We start from the raw sequence: 23310 nt of genomic DNA, 5'->3' as shown, positions 1-23310 counted from the left end.
TCTATTTGCAAAGAAAAAATGTCTGTTTTCTGTTACCGTCTACAAATACGCGATTGCATTCTTAAACGCACACAAAATTGTCTTCAAAACACAAGTTCCCATCGAATTGACAATTTAAGACCGTGCTATAGAAATGAGCTATTTTGGCCTTAACATCATAGGAGTGGTCACTTTTGATTATCCCGCGCAGAAAAAGTGAAACATCTTTGAAATTATTTTGATGCAAAATGTAATTATAAGAACAAAACTCGTATATTAACGTTTTTAAAATAATCACTGACCATTTAATTGGGTCGCAATAGACTTGGAAAGTCAATGCATGCTTTTTTCGTAATACACGGCCCAAAATGCCGGTATTTTTAAGATATTATCAAATATTCAATTCCCAAGAGAGAAATATATCAAACAATTTGAATAATGGGTTTTCTTAATTTTAGATCTTGCCTCAATAATACACACAACTTGGAAAATGAATATTTTAAAGTGCCAAAATGACGTTCCATCTACCCATACCCCCAAACTTTAGAACATAGGCCTTTGGCATATCCGTATATACTGCATGATAAAGAGCGGGGCGGAATGCTCACATACTGTTTGTCCACCATGTCATATTTATGATTGTGAATATTTTTGAAAGAAATCAATCACTTTTCTGATATCAATGGGAATATACAGTTTAACATGGCCTACTATGTTGCTCTGGCCCTAGAATTCTCAAAAGGGCAAAAAGTAGCACATTTTTCACTAGGTGCGAACTTGTTTGAAGCACTGTTTTAAAACTTTGGAGCGACTAGCAATAAAAAGAAATGACACTTTTTTAAGATGTTTAACACTGATTCCAAAAATAAAGAAAAACAAAAATATTTTGTTCTTAGAAGGCAGCACACCACTAAATCCTTCCGCATTTGGTGTAACCCTTGATAGTCCCGGTAAACATAGGTCGGAAGTGCAAACAAGTGGGTGTCCCTTGGGAGCAAGATGAGTAGCCATGATTGTTTATTATAATTAAATTAAAAGATATGCAATTGGTAAATGTTCAGAATATCACAAAATGGTGCATCTTGATCTGGTCAAAAGTTTGGCTCCCAAAACTAATCCAGCGTCTGGGACATGGTAAGGAGGCATTCGTGCAAGCTGAAAATAAGGGTGGCGCTGTTCAAGTCCCGTAGCTTAAAAGTTAGTCTCAACTTGTGTCAAAAACCCATTTTAAATTAGATTTTAATCTTTATTTAAGACATTGGTGCTACCAAAATATGAAAAATGGTTTTACATGGGGTAGAAAAACAAACTTACTTTCATGTATATTTACACATATTTCAATGGGAGTTTATTTAGTGGTGTGCGCCCAATACTGGTGCTATAAACAACCTGTGTGACCAGTTTTGATAATCTTACTATTTTGTTATTAACAGCCTGTAACTGTGACAATACTGGTGCTATAAACAACCTGTGTGACCAGTTTTGATAATCTGTTACTATTTTGTTATTAACAGCCTGTAACTGTGACACTACTGGTGCTATAAACAACCTGTGTGACCATGAGACAGGACAGTGCATATGCAAGCCAGGTATTGGCAACCGCAACTGTGCTGCTTGTCTGGCGAATCATTATCGCTTCAGTACCGACGGTTGCACGGATTGCGCCTGCAATGAGTTTGGATCAATTAGTATGCAGTGTAATGCCGGTGGAGCATGCTTGTGTTTAGCTGGTGTCACAGGGATTAAATGTGATCAGTGTGAGCCACTGACGTATGGTCTTCCACTACAAGCATGTGATAGTAAGTGTACCTTATTTGTTTAATAATTTTGATTTAATTAAAGCTTTCAATTAGACATTAGATTGAAAAAGAAAGACACAATTAGGCCACATTGAGAGAATGGAGTATTAAGATGCTATCTCAATTTCTACACTGGAGTATCAACCTATATGTGACGTGTCATGTCAAAAGGAGACACTTTTGGGCAGGATTGTAAATTGAGAAATAGCCAAAAATCTGCCCGGGTGATTTTTTTACAATTTGGGTTTGTTGCAAATTTGTGATGTTATTAATGTTTAAAATATTGTCTGATAGTTTCAGACCGGAATATAACTGGCATCTTGTAGTTTTTGAGACATTTTTCAAGGTAATTCCTACTCTCAACATTGTCAATAATATTTCTAAAGGCCGATATCTTAATTTCCAATTTTATAATACCATAACTTACGAACTCAATATCTTCACTTAGAAATGTCCGATTTTATTGAGGAAAATGGCATTGTGGAGCAAAATATCTCTTTATAATTAAGAAATGTAAAAACCTCCAAATTGATAACCTGTCCAAAAGTGTCTCCTTTTGACATGACATGTCACATTATCACATATATACAAGACATTCACAGTATGATACAACAATAAAATTGGATTTGAATTTTTTTTAAAGCCATTGCACAAAACAAATTAAAAAGGAAAATTGGATTTAAAAATGTTAAAACCATAGAGGCCTTGCATTCTTTTATCGATTGGCTCCAAACAAAGGATTTGAACCGGTGTCCTTCACCGTAGTTATGGCGGAGTGCAGTCCGTTCAATCAAATGTTGTCATCAACCTATTCGATCGTAGTGCAGGATTATATGAGCGAGACGAACTGTCACGGTAGATTGCAATCATGCTTTTGTTGAATGCATTTGAGTAGTCCGCCATATTTACGGGATGATACGTCACATGCAAGGCCTCTATTGCACTAAAACATTAAGAAAACATAACAGCAAGCAAGCAAGCAGACAGGCAAAAAAACAAACAAACAAACAAAAAGTCTTTGGCAGAGTCATTTTGCACTTGCCAATGTACTTTGTTTATTGCTGAAAAGAATCTGGTCACTTCTGGTCACATAATGTGAATTTGCCTTATCAACAAATGAAATGCTGAAATTGCATGATTCATTTCCAGGGTCAGAATTTTGTTTTACATTGCGCGAATCAATCTTGTTTCTTGCAGAATAAATTTGCGGGAATCATTTGATTCTCGCAAATCAACATCTGTGTAAACTACAAACGTTTGCGGGAATCAACTTTGATTCACGCTAATCTGTTTATGAGAATCCTTGCGGGAATCGATTCTCTGATTCACACCGAAATTCTGACCCTGATTTCATTTAGCCAATATGAGAAATCCACCTGTTAATTTCCACAGTTCATGCTCAGCATTAGCTAAAAAGTTCACACAGAACTCTGAAGAAAGACATACTAATCGCCATCTTTCTTCAAATACATACCAAACTTATTTGATAATTTACAAACACATCTTTAATTGCTCCTAAAAGTGCACAAAAATGTTTGCTTACCTTAACAAGCCAAATGGGGTATTCCATTGAAATTTCACACTCCCCTGTGGATGATTTAGCTTAAGTCTTCCACAGAGGGAGTACAAGTTTTGAATACAATAGACAATTGGGTAACTTTCCAGTTGTGGAAGATATAGGTAAAGCCGTATTGCACAGGGAGTATAGGTTTCAAAATGGCTAATTACATTTGAAAATTAAAACATACTCCCCCTGTGGAAGATATTTCCAAAATCCTTTACAAGGGTAGTGTGGATTTTAAATGGAGTAGCCCAATTACAGTCAGGTGGAGGTAAAGTAGTTTTTGGAAATAAACTTTTAGGCTGGCAGGCTGTTATAGGGTTGGTTGGGTTACAGCAAACAAACAAATTTCCCTTAATCATTTGATGAATAATAATTTATGTCACTTTTTTTAATTTTCACAGATTGTGCCTGCAATGCTATTGGTGCAGTAGGTGGCTCAGTAACTGTGTGCCACTCCTTGACTGGCCAGTGTCCATGTAAATCAGGGGTAGGAGGACTACGATGCGATATGTGTGAATTGGGTTATGTGGAATTTGGTCTTAACGGGTGTACAAGTAAGTATAAAAAGTTACAGAAAGGCTAGTGATTAATAGGGTTGCCAAAAGCTTTCAGCCCCAATCGCGGGTCAAATAATCGAAAAATCACCCAATTTTTCTCTTTACCATTGGTGTCTATGGGGCAGGAAACTATCGGAAGTCGCTGGAGCCAATGTTGAAAAGTCGCCCAAATTTTTTCATAACCATTGGTTTATATGGGACAGGAAATTGTCAAAAGTCGCGGGAAAAATCAAAAGTTGCCCAATTGGGTTACCGAATCGCGGGTTTGGCAACCCTGGTGATTAATAGAAAGTAGGCAATGTTGAGTCTTACAAACAAGGACAAAAAAACACATAAATCAATAATCAATAAATGATAATAGGATATGTGAAATATGCCAAGAACTGTAGCTCACTATTCGTAACAGTGATGCCAACGCCGCGCCTAAAACACAATTGGGCTACTTGGCGATCACTTGCCGCTACTCAAAAAATCCGTGCCGCGACTTGCCTCAAATTGGGCTACTTTGCAAAAGTCAAGTTGCGGCAGTAATTTCATGTATTTTCCTTTCAATTTAGCCGATTTATAAAGGTTTTGAGTCTCTGAAGCTCCCAATTGCAATAACAAAGGGTTTTGTGACCATAATATTGATCGGTTCGTAACTTCTATTAAGTATCGGAAGTTTTGAAGTCAAGTGTTTTTTTCGCCCAATTGGGTGATTTGGGCTCTAAATTTGAGTAAATCTGCCCAAATATCCAATATTGCGCTTTTTTTGGAGGCTTAAAAATTAGGCTACTTAAGACTCCTTTGCCACATGGTGAGCCAATGTGCTGTGCCTTAGTGCTAAAAAGTTTTGGTAACACTGATAGTACCAGTGTTGCCAAACCCGCGAGTTGGGCGCCCAATTGGGCGATTTTCGACTTCCCTCCCGTGACAAAGAAAGTGCTCCCGCGATTTCGCGACATTTGGGGTACTTTGCAAATCTCACCCGCGAAATGTATTAAATGTTGGGCGATTTGTGACAAAGCCGACTTCAAAACTCATTTTTTGATCATGATTGCCATTCAACAAAATGGTCATTCAACAAAAGCACCAAACAACTAATTCAATAAACAAAAGTTACAAAACACTCTGCGATAAGTGCATGTGCTTCCCATGACAATGACACGCACATGGAGGTGTCTGGTTAATTGCACCTCATGTTGTTGCTAAAGACCACTTGAGCTGGAGGATTATCCTTCGAATATTCCCATCTAAATACTCACAAGTGGCTTAAGACGACTTCTTAGTGTCAGCGCTGCGGGGTGCCAAGTTTCTACTTAAGTTTTTGTTTTTTTCTGTTGTCAGTTCTTTTTAAATAAAAATGTGCCAACACCTACCGCACATTTTCTTTTGAAACGGCATGATGATGATCAAAAGCGAAGACAATATAACTGTAGTTACTGTACAAATCATGCCGGACCCGGCCGTTTCGGGTTTGATTAAAAATTGCATTTTTTTAAAAATAATTTTTGTTACTTTGTTTACAATTTGTTTCAGCATTTCCCAAAAATTAAAAAGGCAGTGCAGAATCCTGTCAAAAGTCAACTTTTTTTATTTTCCTTGCAGTTTATTTTTTTTCTTTAATTTTTGAAAATGTTAGTTAGTTTTTCATTATTTCAGCAATTCCCCAAAATGTCACAAAAGGGTGTGCTTTCTTGCAGTTTAAACATTTTTTTTTTCAATTTTGTTAGTTTATAATTTATTTCAATATTTCCACAAAAAATCACAAATAAATTTTTCTTACAGTAGGCCTATAACAAAAAATCAGTTTTTGTTAGTTTTTTATAATTTACCGTATTTCAGCATTAAAAAAAAAATATAAAGAAAGGGGTGTAGACCCCCCGAGCCGTGTTTTAATTTTTCTTTTTTTTTAAAACTTTTTTCAGTTTTTGTTGTTTTTTTAAAATTGATTTCAGCATTTTCCAAAAATTTCAAAATAAAACGTGGGTGTAGAACCCCCCTAAATTGACTTTAAAATTTTGGGCAATTTTTTGGCTATTTGGGCGACATTTCACGGCTAATACCCGCGACTTGGGCTAAAAAGTTTTGGCAACCCTGGATAGTGCATTGTATCAACTCGACACAGCCTCTACACAATATACAGTGGTCTATTAGTAGACACATAATCTGATTGGACAATCGCATGATTTTGGGTGTCATCTATCAGGCCGTAGACGACCCCACGTCATCACGAGTGTTGATAACGCGTAACTGCGCTCATAGAGCTGCGATTATGTATTGCGTTGTATCGTGAGCGCAGTCGGAATACTTTCGCACGCGCTAGCAGTAAGCGCAACAAAAGATGTGAAGTTGTAAACAAGTTTCGTTCATTTTAGAAAAAGGGGAGTTTTTATGACGGTAACTTAATTTTTGCTTTAAAAAATAGTTTACAGTTATTAAAATAATAATTTAACTGACTAAGAATGAGAATAAGCGATGCTTGGCATCCACTACTCAAAATATTGGACCTGCCTGTAGTCTATCACACGGTAGAGGATAGGCAAAATAAAAATTCCTATCGTTTATTCTCTAAGTAAATTCCTTGGTCTAAGTAAAGCATCACCACTAGGGCACTCCCATCATCAAGCATCACCATCAGCACCTTTTTTTTTTTTTTTGATTTTGCTAACTTGACATTCTAAATGGCCAGTTGTCATTGTCCATGTAAAAAATGGGGAGAGGGAGCATGTGAGTGGATCAAAAACTAATTAGGATATTGGGTCTTGTGGCATGTTCAAGTTAGGTACTAATGCATATTCAATATGAGTTGTAAATAATTTGCATATTTACTTTGACAGAATGTGACAAGTGCGTGGAAACACTGTTAAATTCTACGTACAACTTGGAAGTTATCTGGGCTGGATTATGGGCAGATGCTTCCTTAACTGGGCAACTTCAGGAGAGGGATGTAGAGTTGGTGGCTCTAGAACCAGAGGCCAATCAGACCATACAGGAGCTGACAGCTACCATGAATAGCTATTCGGATTTAAGAACCGAGATACAGCAGATTAATCAACAACAATATTATACCGATGTTAATAACTTGTTCAATAGGGTAAGGTAGATTTGTATGGAGGATTGTGGTCATTTCAAGTCTCATTGATATTCACAGAGTGATGCATAATAGTTTAGTTTAGAGTCCGATGTTTTCCGTTTTACAAAAAACAGAAAAAATCACGGAATCGGAGATACAACACGGAATATGACATTTTTGTACGATGTGACAAAAATTGTCAAAAAGATATTAAACACAGATTTTACAAATTTTACATGAAGGATTACAACACGGAAAATGGATTTTAGAAAACGGTAAACTTCGGACTCTAGTTTAGTTATCCATTCCCTTTGTAGAAGCCTTTCACCAATAAGAGCAGCAAATTAAAAGCTTTTAAAAGCTATAGTCAGTAGGGATTCCCAACTAGTGGGTCATGACCATTGACCCCGTTTGGGGTCACAAGCTCAAAACTTGGGGTTGTTAGACTACCCAGAGGAATAGAGCGGGATGTTGATATGGGGCTACGAGTGGTTTGACTTTTAAGAAATTTGGTCATTGCTTGAAGAAATTTAAAGGTTGGGAATGCCTGTGCTTTACATGCAATAATAATAAACAAGAATTTATATAGTATATTAAGCATGGCATCAATGCGCTTTACACATACAAATCTAGAGTACATTAACAACATCTTCAAATACAATTTTTTATTTTATTTTTATAATTCTTGGAATATGTTTGTGCCAATTGTCACTAACATTATTTATTGAGGGGGTAGAAAGCATTGCTTTGATGAGACATGTGCCGTGCAATCAATTTCAAATAACTGTGTTTTCTACTCAGCAGACAGCAAGATACCAGTTATGTTCACCCCTGTATATCCTAAACAAAGACAAATATATCAAAATTAATACCAGCAGGAAATTTCCTGATTTCAGGAAATTTAACTCGGATGATCCTGTACAAATGTATAGGCAAAGTATATTTTTCAGGAAATTTTTGCCATTTCAGGATTTTTTTGACAACACTGACTGGCATCACACTGACTGGCATCTCTGGGGGTGTGGGTGTATGTGTCTGGTGGGCATGTCGTCTGCCAATACATGTATCTGTGTCTGTAAACATAAAGGTTGTTTAGTAACATTATAAGCTGTGATTGTTTGTGTTTCTCGTAGGCGCTTAGAGATATCTTATTACTTCTACATTTATGGAGTACATCCGACACCCCTCCGGACGTTCCATTGATGCCAACTAATTGCCCTCTCTCAGAAAATTACTATGAGTGCATTATCACACAGGTTGGCTACAATTTTATTAACAAAACCCATTTTTGTTTTGGAAAGTTGTCATACACATTAGCATGTTTGAAAAGGTAGCACATATTACACTACATGTAATTTTTTTAATATGATATGAAATTTTACTTATTCTTTGGTGATGGGAACTGATCCACATACAAATATGTAAAAAAACGTACCAACCCACCCACAAAAATTGCACTGGAGGGCAAGCAAACATAGGAAAGAGAACATGTCATTATATTGACTAGGATTTGAATTAGGAGGTCATGTGTTCAATCCACTGCACCACCATATATCCTTAAACCAGTTAGCACCACATGTTTTAACCAGGATTTGAATTATGAGGTCATGGGTTCAATCCACTGCACCACCATATGTGCCCATCCACCACAAACTGGTCGTAAAGTCAGCATTTTCCATTTTGAGATACAATCAAAAACAGTATGGATTTCTATGTAAAATATATTAGGAATTTGACCTTTGATGAACCATAACTTCACTAGCTTCCAGATGTCTGATGAATACGGTCGAGGTGTCATTTTAAAGCTGAAAGTGCAATCTTTCAAAATCTGCAATAAACAGAAAATGACCTAGGGCCAACTTTACTACCACTTCGTGGTGGATGGTCACATATGTCCTTAAACCAGTTAGTGCCACATGTTTTAACCAGGATTTGAATTAGGAAGTCATGGGTTCAATCCACTGCACCACCATATGTGACCGTACACCACGAATGAGCCGTAAATGTCCTCAACTGTATTCTGAGTGACAGTGTAAAATGGGCATGAAGGTCATATTCATAGGTATTTCAATTTGGTGCTATGTGTATCTCATTAAATGAGGTACACATAGCACCAAATTGAGTACCTATGAATACGACCTTCATGCCCATTTTACACTGTAACTCAGAATACAATTGAGGACATTTACGGCTCATTCGTGGTGTACGGTCACATATGTCCTTAAACCAGTTAGTGCCACATGTTTTAACCAGGATTTGAATTAGGAAGTCATGGGTTCAATCCACTGCACCACCATATGTCCTTAAACCAGTTAGTGCCACATGTTTTAACCAGGATTTGAATTAGGAAGTCATGGGTTCAATCCACTGCACCACCATATGTCCTTAAACCAGTTAGTGCCACATGTTTAATCAGGATTTGAATTAGGAGGTCATGGGTTCAATCCACTGATTCAATCCACTGCACCACCATATTGTCATTGGGCAGGAAAAACCTATGGGTTTTGGGCCCCCGAACATGTTTAAAATAAAACTTCCAACAGGTTACATTTTTTTTTGTTTTAAACATGTTCAGGGGCTAATGACACATAAGAGGTTTTTCCTGCTGATATGTCCTTAAACCAATTTATCACCCACCAGAGATCCCCGGCTCAGAAGATCTGTATGAGACCTTGTTGTTGTGATACAGAGATACAACCTTGTCAGCCATCACATATCTTGATTGCCATCTATAGCCTGCATATGGAATGTTCTTCCTTCACATATGTCCTTGCTATCAGACCACAGGCTCGCTTCAAGCAAGGGGTTAATAGCTATTTGAGTAATCCCTTGACAGCAGCTTCTATTAAGATGATAGATACTTGCTGTTAATATCTAGATATGCTCAGTAAGCGGCGCCAGGAATTTTTTTGGGGGGGCATGGAGGGGGCAGAGTGAATTTGGGGTGGGAAAATTGCATAAAAAGTGGAAATTTACGTGATTTTGGGGGTTTTGCCTCAAAAGTTGGGGGGGCAAGAAAAATATGCCCCCTGCCCCCCGTAAGCGCCGCCACTGGATATGCTTTGTCATTTAAAAAAACACACAAGTAATCAAATAAATAACCATTTGTTTTCTTAACAACGTGATAGCTTATTCGCCCATTTCACGGTTCCCCCATATATGAGAAGAGCAGGGATCTGGCAGAATACATGAATGGGAATTGAACCAGTCAAAAAACATTGTGTCGAAATAATAGAAAATACCATGTATAGACTCTGAATCATGTTGACCATATATTTGACCAAGATGTCTGTTGCTGTTTGTTTGCACGTTCTACTGCATTTTGTACATTTTGTTTATTCTGTGCACTATGTTTTGTAATGATTTACCCATTGCACAAGCCATTTGCATTTTCACACACCCAGTTAATCACTGCACAATTTTGTTATTTTTTTTCTTATCATTTATGATTTTTCCTTCCTCCCACACCACAATCAGGTGACAGCATTTACTAGTGGCACGGCAGGACCGGTATATAACCCATTTCATTGCATTTGTTGCATGTAAACTGGCCTCAAAAAGAAACTTATAATTTTTCACAAGGTCATATCTTAAAATCCTCTCCATAAAAATGTACTAACATTGCACACAGGATTACTTCAATACTCTACTCTAAACACTGGTCAGTAACCAAACAGTTGTCCAACTGACACAACAGCAAAATGCACTGACATGGAACACCTTCCTGGACCACATTCACAGCCCAACAGATTTCTTTTGCTGGGTTCCAATTATTCGCCTGTACATAACAAAAATTACACACAGGATTACTTCAATACTCTACTCTAAACACATGTCAGTAACCAAGCAGTTGTCCAACTGACACAACAGTAAAATACACTGACACGGAACAGCTTCCTGGACCACATTCACAGTGCCTTTTGCTGTTGTGTCAGTTGGACAACTGCTTGGTTACTGACATGTGTTTAGAGGAGAGTATTAAAGTAATCCTGTGTGTAATTTTTGTTCATTTTATAGACAGGATTTTAAGATATGACCTTGTGAAAAAATATAAGTTTCTTTTTGAGGCCAGTTTATATAGAACATACAATGTACAACATGCATGTATTATAACAGTCATAGATTTGAAAGTTTTAGTGGAATGTTAGATTTTATCATGTTGATATAGTGTTCGTAAAGGGCTATTACATTTAAAATCAACACGACCCCTGTGGAAGATATTGAAAATATATTTGACAGGGGGAGTATAGATTTCAAATGGAATGAATACATTAGGGCAACTCCATTTGAATTTCATACACCCTCTGAAAAAATATTGAGCCGGACTCTTCCACAGAGAGCGGGTGAGTTTCAAATAGAGTTGGTTACTATGCTAATTCAACTTGAAATTCATACTCACCTTGTGATAGACTTTTGTTAACCCCCTCAGCACTACCTGCCGATCTAATATAGCCTCTGATTGGTTAATTACATGATATTTTCACTTAAATCACCAATTAGAATGGAGGTTTGCAAATAATTCATCCCAATTTTATGTGTGATGAAATTATTCTAACAATGTTGCTGATTGGGCCAATTGATAATGAAAACTTCATTTTGGCCAATCGGCAGGAAGTTCTCATGGGGTTAAATCTTCTACAGGGATATGAGCAATTTCAAATGAAATAAGCCAAATAAATACCAAAGCTTTGCATGTTTCAAAACTTGTTAAATATTTGGTAAAGGATTGGTATACATTAAGGTGGTACTACACCCCTTGATAAATTTGTGACTAATTTTGCGTTTTTCTCAAAAAAATAATAACACACTGGTAACAAAAGTTATGTATATTATAGGGGCAAGAAATCCAGTTACTGCACTGGAATTTCAGTGACTCAAGACAAGGGGTATGCTATTTATGATAAGAAAAGAGATTCCGCTAGAATGTACCTCATTTCTTAACATATATAATGAACCACTTGTCTTGAATCACTGAAATTGGATTCCTTGCCCCTATAATATACATAACTTTTGTTACCAGTGTGTAGTTATTTTTTGAGAAAAATGCAAAATTAGTCACAAAATTTATCAGGGGATGTAGTACCACCTTTAGAGTCATAAATTCTGCTTCCAACACATTTTACAGATTTGTAATACAATAGCCCGTTTTTGAATAATGGCCATTATTTAAGGGGGGTTAGTCACTTAGATGTTTAGTACTTTGGTAATAGTTGGTATAGTAGCAGAAACTATAGTAATATGGTAGATAAAATATTGCATGCAGTTCTAGAAAATGAAGGAGGGGGGAAAGGAAATTTCATTTATGTTTTTATATTTCCTAGGATCTCAGATCTATTCATATGTCAGCACACAATTCTTTAACAGCAAAAAAGGGTTCACACTTTCCCCCAAGACTTCTTAAAATAGATCAAAACATTTTTCTTACAAAATAAAAAAAAGTTATTGTTAGCCCAGTTTTGTTTTACACACCGGGTGCAATTCATAATGTCACACATCGTTGTTTTGGCTAATTTAATACTTTCACAAAGTAGGTCAGGCTTACTGCATTTTTTAAAACTAGAATGGACCAGTTCAAACCGCATCTTTTCTTACATAATGAGCCGTTGTGACTGAACGCAACAATTATAGGTTAATGAACACGTATTACTTACTGGGAGAGAAATTAGACAAAATAATGCATGCTGATGTTGATATGTCTAATGCACAAGCCCAGAAGGGGGAGTGCATTAAAAGCATCAACATCAGCGCAAGTGCATTATTTTGTCTTAATTTCTCGAGCAAAAAGTAAAATGCGTTCATTAACCTATTTCATACACAAGAAGAAAACATGTGATTTTTGCTGTTTATATAACAAAATTATCATTAAAAAAATGTTGGAAGCAAATATAAATGCATCAATTCGCAAGAAAAATGAATGCGTCCGAAAGCACTGCGCGTAGTATTTGGAGTGCGTGCCCGTGCATATGTACACAATCAATGCATGGTTTGGATTTTTCTAACGCTTGCTCTGATTGGTTCTTGCTATCTAAGAGTGTATGAATGTGTGACATTGTAAATTGGACCAGGTGTGTAAAACAAAATAGACTACTAATAATTCAATTTAATTTTGTAAAAAAGAAACCTTTTTTTTTTGAACCTGTGAACCCTTTATTTGTACATGGAATAATCTTTGAACATGTTCAATACAAGAACTCCTACATCTTGAGGTGAGAGTTATGCTTGTGTAATGGAGGGGGTTAAAGAACTGTGCCACTGACTATGAGGCCATTTTGGCACAAAGTGATTGTATCTCAAACAGAACACACTGCATTTTTATTTGCAGGCTGGAGCTACTCTTAACAGAACCTTGGAATTGCTTCAAGACACTGAAACCCATATTGAGCGTATTACCGTGTTACAAATAGAAGCACAGGGAATTTACGAGGGCGCTATAGCTGCTAACACCACCATCCTTCAGCGCATAGATGTAGTACAGCAATGGCTGAACATTGCCCGTGATCTGTATGCTAGTGCAGAACCACGAGTTGAGGCAATTCTACAGTTGTCGTTTATAGATCAGCAGGGGGTTATTCAGGCAGAACTGAGTCGCAGTCAGAATGTTTCCAGTCAGGCGCAGGCATTGCATGACAGTATTATGGAACAAGTAAGAATGCATCCCCTAAGACATGCCCATAATCTCCCACACAGGGGTGTAGATTTCAAATTGAGTCACCAATTCAGGTAACCCCATTTGAAATTTGCACCTCCTGTGTGGAGGATTAAGGTCATGTCTTTCATAGGGGTGTATGAGTATCAACTGGAATAGCCCAATTTGTGATAGTTATTGGGTTATGGGACACCACCTCCAATTAAGAAATAAAGGGTAATGCATGATCCTTTTACCTCGGCAGTAAAATGTTTAAATAATGGGTTCGGCTCGCCTCACCCATTATTTACGTTTTACTGCCTCTGACTTATTATTTGCGTGTAAAGGATAATGCTGCACCCTTTATTTCTATTCTATTACCACAAAATAGTGTGATTTAAAGAGAAAATATCAATTTTTTTGCCAAAATATTTCAAGTTGTTTACCTCAAGGTGGAGCGCATACGCGTAGCCAAAGCGTATGCACATTTCAATAACACAACCTAACATTCCATTCTCCCCTATACGCAGGTATGCACATACAATAACACACCCCTGACATTCCATTATCCCCTACATAAAAACAGGTGTGCTGTGCACTCTGCTGTGCGATGATAGAAGAACATAAAGTTTGTTGCCCTTGACACTTTATCGCTAATTAATGGTCTGTCACGTGACGCGTTTCAACAAATCACAGTGCGGGATTTTGAATAATGGGTCGTGGGGGTAATAGAATCCTTTATCATGGACACTTCAAATATGCCCCTCATTCTCACTGATCAATGTTGGCAGTCGTTTTTTGGTCATGCACCCTAAAGAGTAAAGACATCCAACATTGATCGGTGGGGCAAGAGGATGGTTGTAGTACACAGCTGGATTTTGAAAGAAAATTCTTAAACACTTGAGAACGTTCCTGCAATCTCATTGGTTCTTACCCAGCTTTACCTGTGTGATATGACACGATATCACATGGGACAGCGCATGTGCGACAACACAATATGCATACTCGCTATATGGACCAATTGGAGGTGCACAGCATGCAACGGGACTGATCGATTTTAAGCCCTAGGTAATTCCTTGCAAAATGTAGGATTTAATTTGATTAAAATTTGTGTGATATTTTTATTTGAATTGAAGTGTTTAAGAATGAGAATAAAGGTATTGTTTTTAGCCGCTGTCGTACATCTATCGTCTCATATAACACGGGCGACATCATTATTTTTGGCATAAAATTACTTAATATAATGATGTCGCCTGTGTTATATGAGACGATAGATGCACTCCAGGGGCTAAAAACAATACCTTTATTCTCTAAGTATAATTGCCCTTGGGGTTAACAAGTGACTGTTTTGTAATTCAATAGCCTTAATTCTAATTGTGTTAGTCTTATTCCACTTCCTATGCCAGGCTTTAGAATGTAATCGACTGGTTGGTCTGGTCAACAATGCTGAAACAACTCTGAATGATATTGAGCAACAGGAACTGGATGTCAAGCAAGGATTGAGTGAAATTGATGCATGTGTAGAAGAGATTGATGTGTTACTCAATGATACTAGGGTGAGTACTACTCAGTGATCATCTGTAAGTATGAGTATTACTCACTAAGAAGTTAGATCTGCCCTTAGGTTTTATAACTGAATTTGTTTGATCTTTCAATCGACCATCGATGCTTGGTTTAACCTTGCTATTTTTTTTAATCAATAAATTGACAAATAATTGTGATAATATTGACCAATTACTCAGCAAGTAATGAGTATCAGCAAGCAAGGATTGCTGCGGAATTTAAAAAGCATGAGGGAAAAATTGATTCATCAAAGAAAGGATCACATATATAAAGTGAGCTTTGTTGTTGCAGGACCTGCTATCGTATTCTACCACACTGGTATCAGAGGCCCTTGATGGTCTACAAACCATAGGCAGTATCTTAGGAATGGCACAGAGTGATATCCTGGATGGTAATGATGCCTTTGAAGATGCAGAAATCATCCGAGTTGGTAGTCAGGATGGGAATCCTCCCCCAGGGCTTGTTCCAAATCCCTTTGGTAAGTTTACTTGGGTGTAATGTACCTTGGTATATATTATCATGTCTTTGTTACATCAATGAAAACATTAATCACTTCATGTATGGTATACAGATGAAATCTTTGATAAAGATTATAGTGGCTTTCTTCTTATAAGTCCAAGATCCGGGGGCACTTGACATTGAATAGGGGTATCACCCTTGAACACACCCTCTTGTAAATGCTGCCAAGTGTGGAGGTGTGTGTATTTGAACTAGGGAGATTCACACACCCACATTACAACAAATCTGAAAGCAACCGCCATACTGTGGAGGTCATCAAATCAGAAAATGGTAGATGGTATACCCCCCCTCTGGTGGTACGATATCATTATCTCCAACTGTGGCACTCCACATATGCTATAATGAAAGACAGAGATAAAAAGAATTTATCGCGTCTGATGTCACTGTCAATTACGATCCTTGATTGGTTAACACAGGTTTTATAGCGTGTAAAAGGAAGACCGATCTATCTGGTGCTGATCGGAGAAAAGGATCAGCAGCAAATGGCGAATAATTACGTACTTTTACAAGGCAAAAAGCAGCTTTTCTAGGCATTGTTGACATGGTGCCTTACCAAGAAAGTTTCCTACTATAAAGACCTAACTTTTGAGATGATTTGTATGTTTGAAGGTGCAAAATTAACAATAAAGGCGCCCGATTATACCGCCACGTTGAGCAAGTCATCATCACAACATTTGTAAACAAACTGTGCTTGAGTTTGATTGACAGATGACGTCAGACGCGATAAATTCTTTTTATCTCTGTCTTTAATTATAGCAGGCTCCACAGTTGGTATGTGGTAGAACATATGCACCTCCACAGCTTGAATGTGGTACGTTACAAATGCACCCCTACACACCCTGCCCCTAGTAAATGCTGGATACACACACCCTTGTCCCAATTAAATGCTGGATACACACCCTTGTCCCCATTAAATGCTGGATACACACACCCTTGTCCCCATTAAATGCTTGATACACACACCCATGTCCCCATTAAATGCTGGATACACACACCCCTGTCCCATTAAATGCTGGATACACACACCCCTGTCACATTAAATGCTGGATACACACACATTTGTTCCCATTAAATGCTAGATACACACACCCCTGTCCCCATTAAATGCTGGATACACACACCCTTGTCCCCATTAAATGCTGGATACACACACCCTGTCACATTAAATGCTGGATACACACACCTTTGTTCCCATTAAATGCTAGATACACACACCCCTGTCCCCATTAAATGCTGGATACACACACCCTTGTCCCCATTAAATGCTGGATATGCACACCCTTGTCCCCATTAAATGCTTGATACACACACCCATGTCCCCATTAAATGCTGGATACACACACCCTTGTCCCCATTAAATGCTGGATACACACACCCCTGTCCCATTAAATGCTGGATACACACACCCCTGTCCCATTAAATGCTGGATACACACCCCTGTCCCATTAAATGCTGGATACACACACCCTGTCCCATTAAATGCTGGATACACACACCCCTGTCCCATTAAATGCTGGATACACACACCCCTGTCCCATTAAATGCTGGATACACACACCCCTGTCCCATTAAATGCTGGATACACACACCCTGTCCCATTAAATGCTGGATACACACACCCTTACGGGCGGGTAACCGAGTAGGCCTACCCGAAAAAGAAAAAAAAATAAAAAAATTTAGTGTCGGTGGACCTAGACCTAAATGCTAGGATCATTCATGGTTGACCTAATAAAAAAAAAAAAATATATATATATTTTTTAATATGAAAATTGATAATTTGTATTCATGTCATACTCTATTAATGATTTCAAAATGCATTTTTTTTAAATGCTGAATCACGCACACCCTTGTCCCCATTAAATGCTAGATACACAAACCCTTGTCCCCATTAAATGCTGGATACGCACACCCCTGTCCACATCTGCAAACATATTGCCATGCTATGCTAATTAAATGCTTGATATGCACAACCCTGTCCCCATCTGTAAACATATTGCCATGCTATGCTAATTAAAGCCATAATGTGTGATTTGCTTCACAGCGACGCCCTCAATTTTACTCGGATTTCTACTTTTTGCATAATTATAATGCCCAGTGGTGTACTAAAATACCACGTAAAAGACTAAGCCTGAAGTGCTTTAATAACCGTAAAATTTAACTTTTTATATTAAAACCGGGTCTACCCGGTTTTATTCAGAGTCATCCATCGACTGCTTGCTAACATCTCCCGTGAATGTCAGCTTATGTTACACACGTCAAGCGCGATGCTCCGTGCAGTATTACATGTTACGATCGGCGAGCGTAGTACACTCATATATAGGCGCTGGAATGAAATCGCAATTTTCTTCGTTATACCTCATTTGTTTACATGTAGCTCGAAATTAAAAGAGGATAATCATAATGTGATCAGTGAAAACAAACATTTAAATAGGAATCTATTCTTTATGCAAATCACACATTATTGCTTTAAATGCTGGATGCGCACAACCCTGTCCCCATCTGCAAACATATTGCCATGCTATGCTATGCTCTAAGGCCTATTCATACTCCACTTTGCGCACACAAATTTTTGTGGTGAAGTAAATTTTCTTTATACTCTTCAAGTCGCCATGGTGGTCAATGAGGTGTCAATGATTACAGCTCATATATGATGGTTTGGCCATTTTCCTTAGTAGGTTACAACTTTCTGCAAAATGGTCATTGCCTCAACCTTGCCTGGAATCAGCCAATCAGAAACTTTTATTGCAGGTAAATATTCCCTTGAGCTGAAAAATCCAACACGAAGGGTTTTTTATCGTGCAGATCGTAAAATTCTACCTCAAGGATTATCACGGCGAAAAATTTGTGTGCACGAAGTGGAGTATGAACCAGGCACTACTGGTATAAATCGTTGGCCGTATCACATACTGACGTATTCAACATTTTTAACATTTTTGAGAAAATTGGTATGTTAGTTTGTTATGTTCTACTCCAAAAATTAGTAAGATATTAATTAATTTAATTATGTCGTATTTACAAAACCTTAAAATGTCTGCATCACTTGTATATCGCATCTGCAATTTGAAGAATTTGCCGTTTCACATACTGACGTATTTGCGCAACGTATTTGTGTGACTCTGTCAATGCTGTCAAAATTGCTGTTTTGTCCTTTTCACATACTGACGTATTTGCGCAACTGTTTCACATACTGACATATTTGCACGACGTATTTGTCATTTGAATGGCGACATTGACATTAGTCCTTTTCACATCTGACATATTTTATTTAATATTGATTTTTTGCAGAATAAGTTATGCTCTGATAGTGATAAGTGAATTATATGGTATATTTGTATTACTGTTAAACTGGTTTTAATCGACAATAATATTTTAATCAAGATTATGCAGCAAATGAAAATTGTGAGATTTTCAAGTTTGATTTTCTCGAAATGCGTATTTTGCAAATACGTCAGTATGTGATACGGCCGACGAAATGTGACTTACTCTACAAGTATCAAAGATACTCATTTTGTAAAAATATCCCTGTATATTTTTAAAAGTATTGAAGAGTCAAATTTTAAATATTGATTCCACGTACATGCTTGTATTTCATTTTTGCATACCACATTGTGTATTGCAGCGGGTCTGTATTAAATGTATTAATGTTATTTGTTTATGTCGGTACAAGTACATTTGTAGTGTGCGTTAATCTCGTCTTATGTTGAATTACTGAACTGTTGCTAGCATCAGTCAGCATCATGGTATCATGTAGCACATGCAACGCAGATGATGTTCAATTTTATCTTGTCCTCGATCCAAACATTCATTGTTGGATGGCACTAAACGTCTCAAACTGAACGATTTAAAAACAAAATATCTCATTGCAGCATGATGACCACCACATGACTTGTCTGTCAAGCACTACTTTGTACATATTTGTGATGTGTCATGTGAAAAGGAGACACTTTTGGGCAGGATCGTAAATGGAGAAATAGCCCAAAATCTGCCCGGTGGTGATTTTTTCACAATTTGGGTTTGTTGCGAATTTGTGATGTTATTAATGTTAAAAATATTGTCTGATAGTTTCAGACCGGAATATAACTGGTATCTTGTATTTTTTGAAACATTTTTCAAGGTAATTCCTATTCTCAACATAGTCAATAATATTTTTAAAGGCCGATATCTCAATTTCAAATTTTATAATACCATCACTTACAAACTCAATATCTTCGCTTAGGAATGTCCGATTTCATTGGGGAAAAGCGGCGTTGTGGAGCAAAATATCTCTATATTTAAGATATGTAAAAACCTCAAAATTGATAACCTACCCAAAAGTGTCTCCTTTTGACATGACACGTCACATTTGTGCTCCTTTGTGCTCCTATATAGGAGCCATTGAAATTGTTCTATCTTCATCCATCAGAAATCTGGGCGTATCATTTGACAATTCATAGTTTATCTCATATAACAGCCTTTTCCAAGTCTTGTTTTGTGGCATGAGCTTTGTTTTGTGGAATGTATCTTGCATACATTGTTACATCGTCCAAGGATGCTTGTAGCAGTTCATTGAGAGTACTTTTACGCCTCAAACATTTGCAAAACAAAGCAGTTCGCATAGTTTTCCAACTTCCATATCACCACACGGTTTCAATCTTACCATAGGAAAGTTGCTAATTTTGTGTTATGGCGCAGCTGCAACATTTTCAGAACTAACCAATTCACATTTGTGCAATAGCACGCGTTCACATCTGCATCCTACGCTCTGTACGCAGTGGGAAAGTTCTACAATGAACACAAGTTATTTAATTTTCCTATAAACACATTTCACTGGTTGCCATCTGAAAAACAAATCATGTCAAAGTTCTTCTGTATGTTTTTAAGACTGCATAATCTGGCTCCGGACTACATGAAAAATATCATCACATTTCACAAACCATTAAGACGAGGTCACCGCTCAGCTCTGGATATAAATCAGGACTTGATAAATCAACTTGAGGTTGAGTGATGGAGCATTCATTATCAGTGATCACCACCTACTTGTACTTACTGTTGTTCATTGTATGTTGGGCTATTCCAGCTGATATCCATACACCCCTATGGAAGACATGACCTTAGTCTTCCACACAGGGGGTGTGAATTTCAAATGGAGTTACCTAAATGGTTGACTCCATTTACACCTTCTGTGGGGAATATTAAGGCTGTGTCTAAGGGGGTGTAAGTATTTCAACAGGAATAACCCATTGTTTCTCTATTGCTGTGGTCATTTATCTTCATAATTATTTTTTGTTGCTTAATTTTCGATATATTAAAGCATTGTTTGTATGCATGTTTTGCTCTGAATAATTTTTAGTTTATTTTTCATTTTTATGTTATTAGTTTGAGACCTGTTTTCAAATTGTGATGAAAATTATAAAAAATAGATGCAAAATTTCAGTACATATTCCAGGCCCATAGCCAGGGGGCTCAAGGAACTTGTTAGGATCCCCTAAATGATCAATGTCTTTAAAAAAACAAGGTAAAAAAGAGGTAGGTAGAGAGAGAGAGGAAGAAAATGGGGAAATAATAATAATTATATTCATAATTCAAACAATGGAAGGAAGTAGACCCATTGGATTGAAAGAGCATGAAGAGTGTGCATCGCATATGCCCTTAATATCATTCTATTTCTACTCTATTTTGAAACATTTCTTCACTTCTGAGGAGGGAGGCACCTGTGATGACTGGTACTTAGGTGCCAATTATCTAAGCATCAGTATCCACCCACCTGCCAGCCGGGGGTACTCAGTACAAATGACCATACGGGGCGTGCACGCAAACATGGGTAGCATGTTCAGCCTTCTGGTATATCAATGACCCCTTTTTCAAAGCCTATTTTGGTATATGAATGGGGCCTTTTTTCAAAATTTTCTCAATTTTTTCGGAAAACAGCCCAATTTTTCCTTAATCTAGCCAAAATTTTCAAAATTTTCCCAAAATTTTCCCAAAATTTGTAAAAACTAAGACAATTTTGGGTAAATTCGGCCGAAAATTTTGACTTTTGGTATATCAATATACCAGCTGCTACTGTCTGCTTGTGTCCCCCTACCTGCAAAGCCTGACTGGGTATTTGGACCCACAGTTTCCAATCCATATGGAACATGAGACCTTAATGTTCCACACAGGGAGAGTAGATTCCTATTCAGCAACCCTATTTGAAATTCATGCTCCCTGTATGGAAAATTAAGGTCATGCCTTTCATAGGGGGTGTATGTATTTTGATTGTAATTGCCCATTCCTTCCCATGCTTGGATTTTACACTTGCCCCATTTAGGTCTTGTAGTGTTAATGTTCATTGTTGGTAATTTATGTATGCTTGAGTGCAATCATGTTATTGCCATGGATGTTGTGATTTTTAATGTTGGTCAAAGTTTATAAGTATAAAAGTTATTTTGTGTTGTAGACTTCATAATCTGGTATTAATTTTTATGATGTTTGACTTCAATACAAAATATTTAGATGTATCAGTTGACCTTGTACGCAGTTGTGTGTTGCTTGTACTGTTTACCAGGGTTGTAGCCACGGTGGTCGGCGCTGGTCGGCAGTAACCAGTACTCAGTCTGACCGACCGGCACTCAAGGGAATTATTGGTCTTGCCGACCAGCACTAAAATGACAAATTGTCCTCAAAACAGCTGTCAAGAAATTGGCATTCTGATTCAATTTTCTCTTGAATTTTAGCCAACACTAAAATTTAGCTAGCTACAAGGTGCTGTTTACCAGACTTGAGCCCTGTTTATCTATTACCATCTGTGTAGCTCAGTGGTTATTAGAGTGTTCACCCGACAAGTAAAAGGCCTGGGGTTCAAGTCCAAGTTCATGTTAAATTGTGCTAGTGTGAAATGGTGGTTCTGCTTCCCCCTGTATATCTACACCAGTTGTAGCAAATTCTTTGTCCTGTGTTTATGTCAGTACCACCAAAACTAGGAATTAACATTTAAAAAAAATGGTTCCCTAACTTAAGCTTTCTTTTTTGTGGTCAAGTCAATCCTCCCATTTTCATTTTACATGTACCTGGACTGCCTGGTGCTATCAAGTATTTCCATTTACTATTCATATTATGTATTTAGGTGGGACTTACCAGAATGGTATAGAGTCCAGTGATTATCAAAAGGTCGAAGGCAACGTCCTGGGCGATATCAGGTCCGTATTATGATAAGTAGGGATGGGCGTATTCCCAATATACTACAATTCACAATTATTGCGGTAGGCAAACTGAAAGCCTAAAGATTGTCTGTCTTGATTAACCAATTTTGTATGCAGCATGTGGCAACCTAACATTCGTATTGAGGGCCAATTAAAACCACACACCGTTTCACCATTTCAATTGAGAGCCAATTATGCATGCCAGGTGACCTTTTTGGTAAATCCCATAAGCCTTTGGAAATACACCTGAGATGTCGTCATTTGACGTTACGCAATGCGTAGTAACCATGTTCGATGAATGTGTGCATCGGCGCAGATCAGCGTGACATCAAATGATGACATCTCAGGTCTACTCGCAAAGGCTTATGGGATTTACCGAAAAGGTCAATCACCCTGCACCCCCTGCAAGTTTCATTAAAAGCCAATTTAAGCAACATCATGTCATATGTGTGTAGCAATATCATTGACTATCTAGCATCAAGGATGTAG

The 23310-nt window shown here is 37.5% G+C and overlaps 1 protein-coding gene across 1 annotated transcript in view; it reads left to right on the top strand.

The window, feature by feature from the left end:
• LOC140159657 (laminin subunit alpha-1-like) overlaps nucleotides 1-23310 on the top strand; it is a 160638-nt gene that overhangs the window by 70456 nt on the left and 66872 nt on the right. Inside the window, exons 25-31 of the mRNA XM_072183152.1 lie at nucleotides 1494-1778; nucleotides 3744-3896; nucleotides 6719-6975; nucleotides 8088-8210; nucleotides 13277-13597; nucleotides 14986-15135; nucleotides 15434-15620. Coding sequence (XP_072039253.1) covers nucleotides 1494-1778; nucleotides 3744-3896; nucleotides 6719-6975; nucleotides 8088-8210; nucleotides 13277-13597; nucleotides 14986-15135; nucleotides 15434-15620 — 1476 coding nt within the window. The remainder of the gene's footprint in view (nucleotides 1-1493; nucleotides 1779-3743; nucleotides 3897-6718; nucleotides 6976-8087; nucleotides 8211-13276; nucleotides 13598-14985; nucleotides 15136-15433; nucleotides 15621-23310) is intronic.

Source organism: Amphiura filiformis, chromosome 8 (genome assembly GCF_039555335.1).
Source record: "Amphiura filiformis chromosome 8, Afil_fr2py, whole genome shotgun sequence".
In the NCBI taxonomy this organism is placed as follows: Eukaryota; Metazoa; Echinodermata; class Ophiuroidea; order Amphilepidida; family Amphiuridae; genus Amphiura; species Amphiura filiformis.
This window is presented reverse-complemented; position numbering and strand designations above follow the sequence as displayed.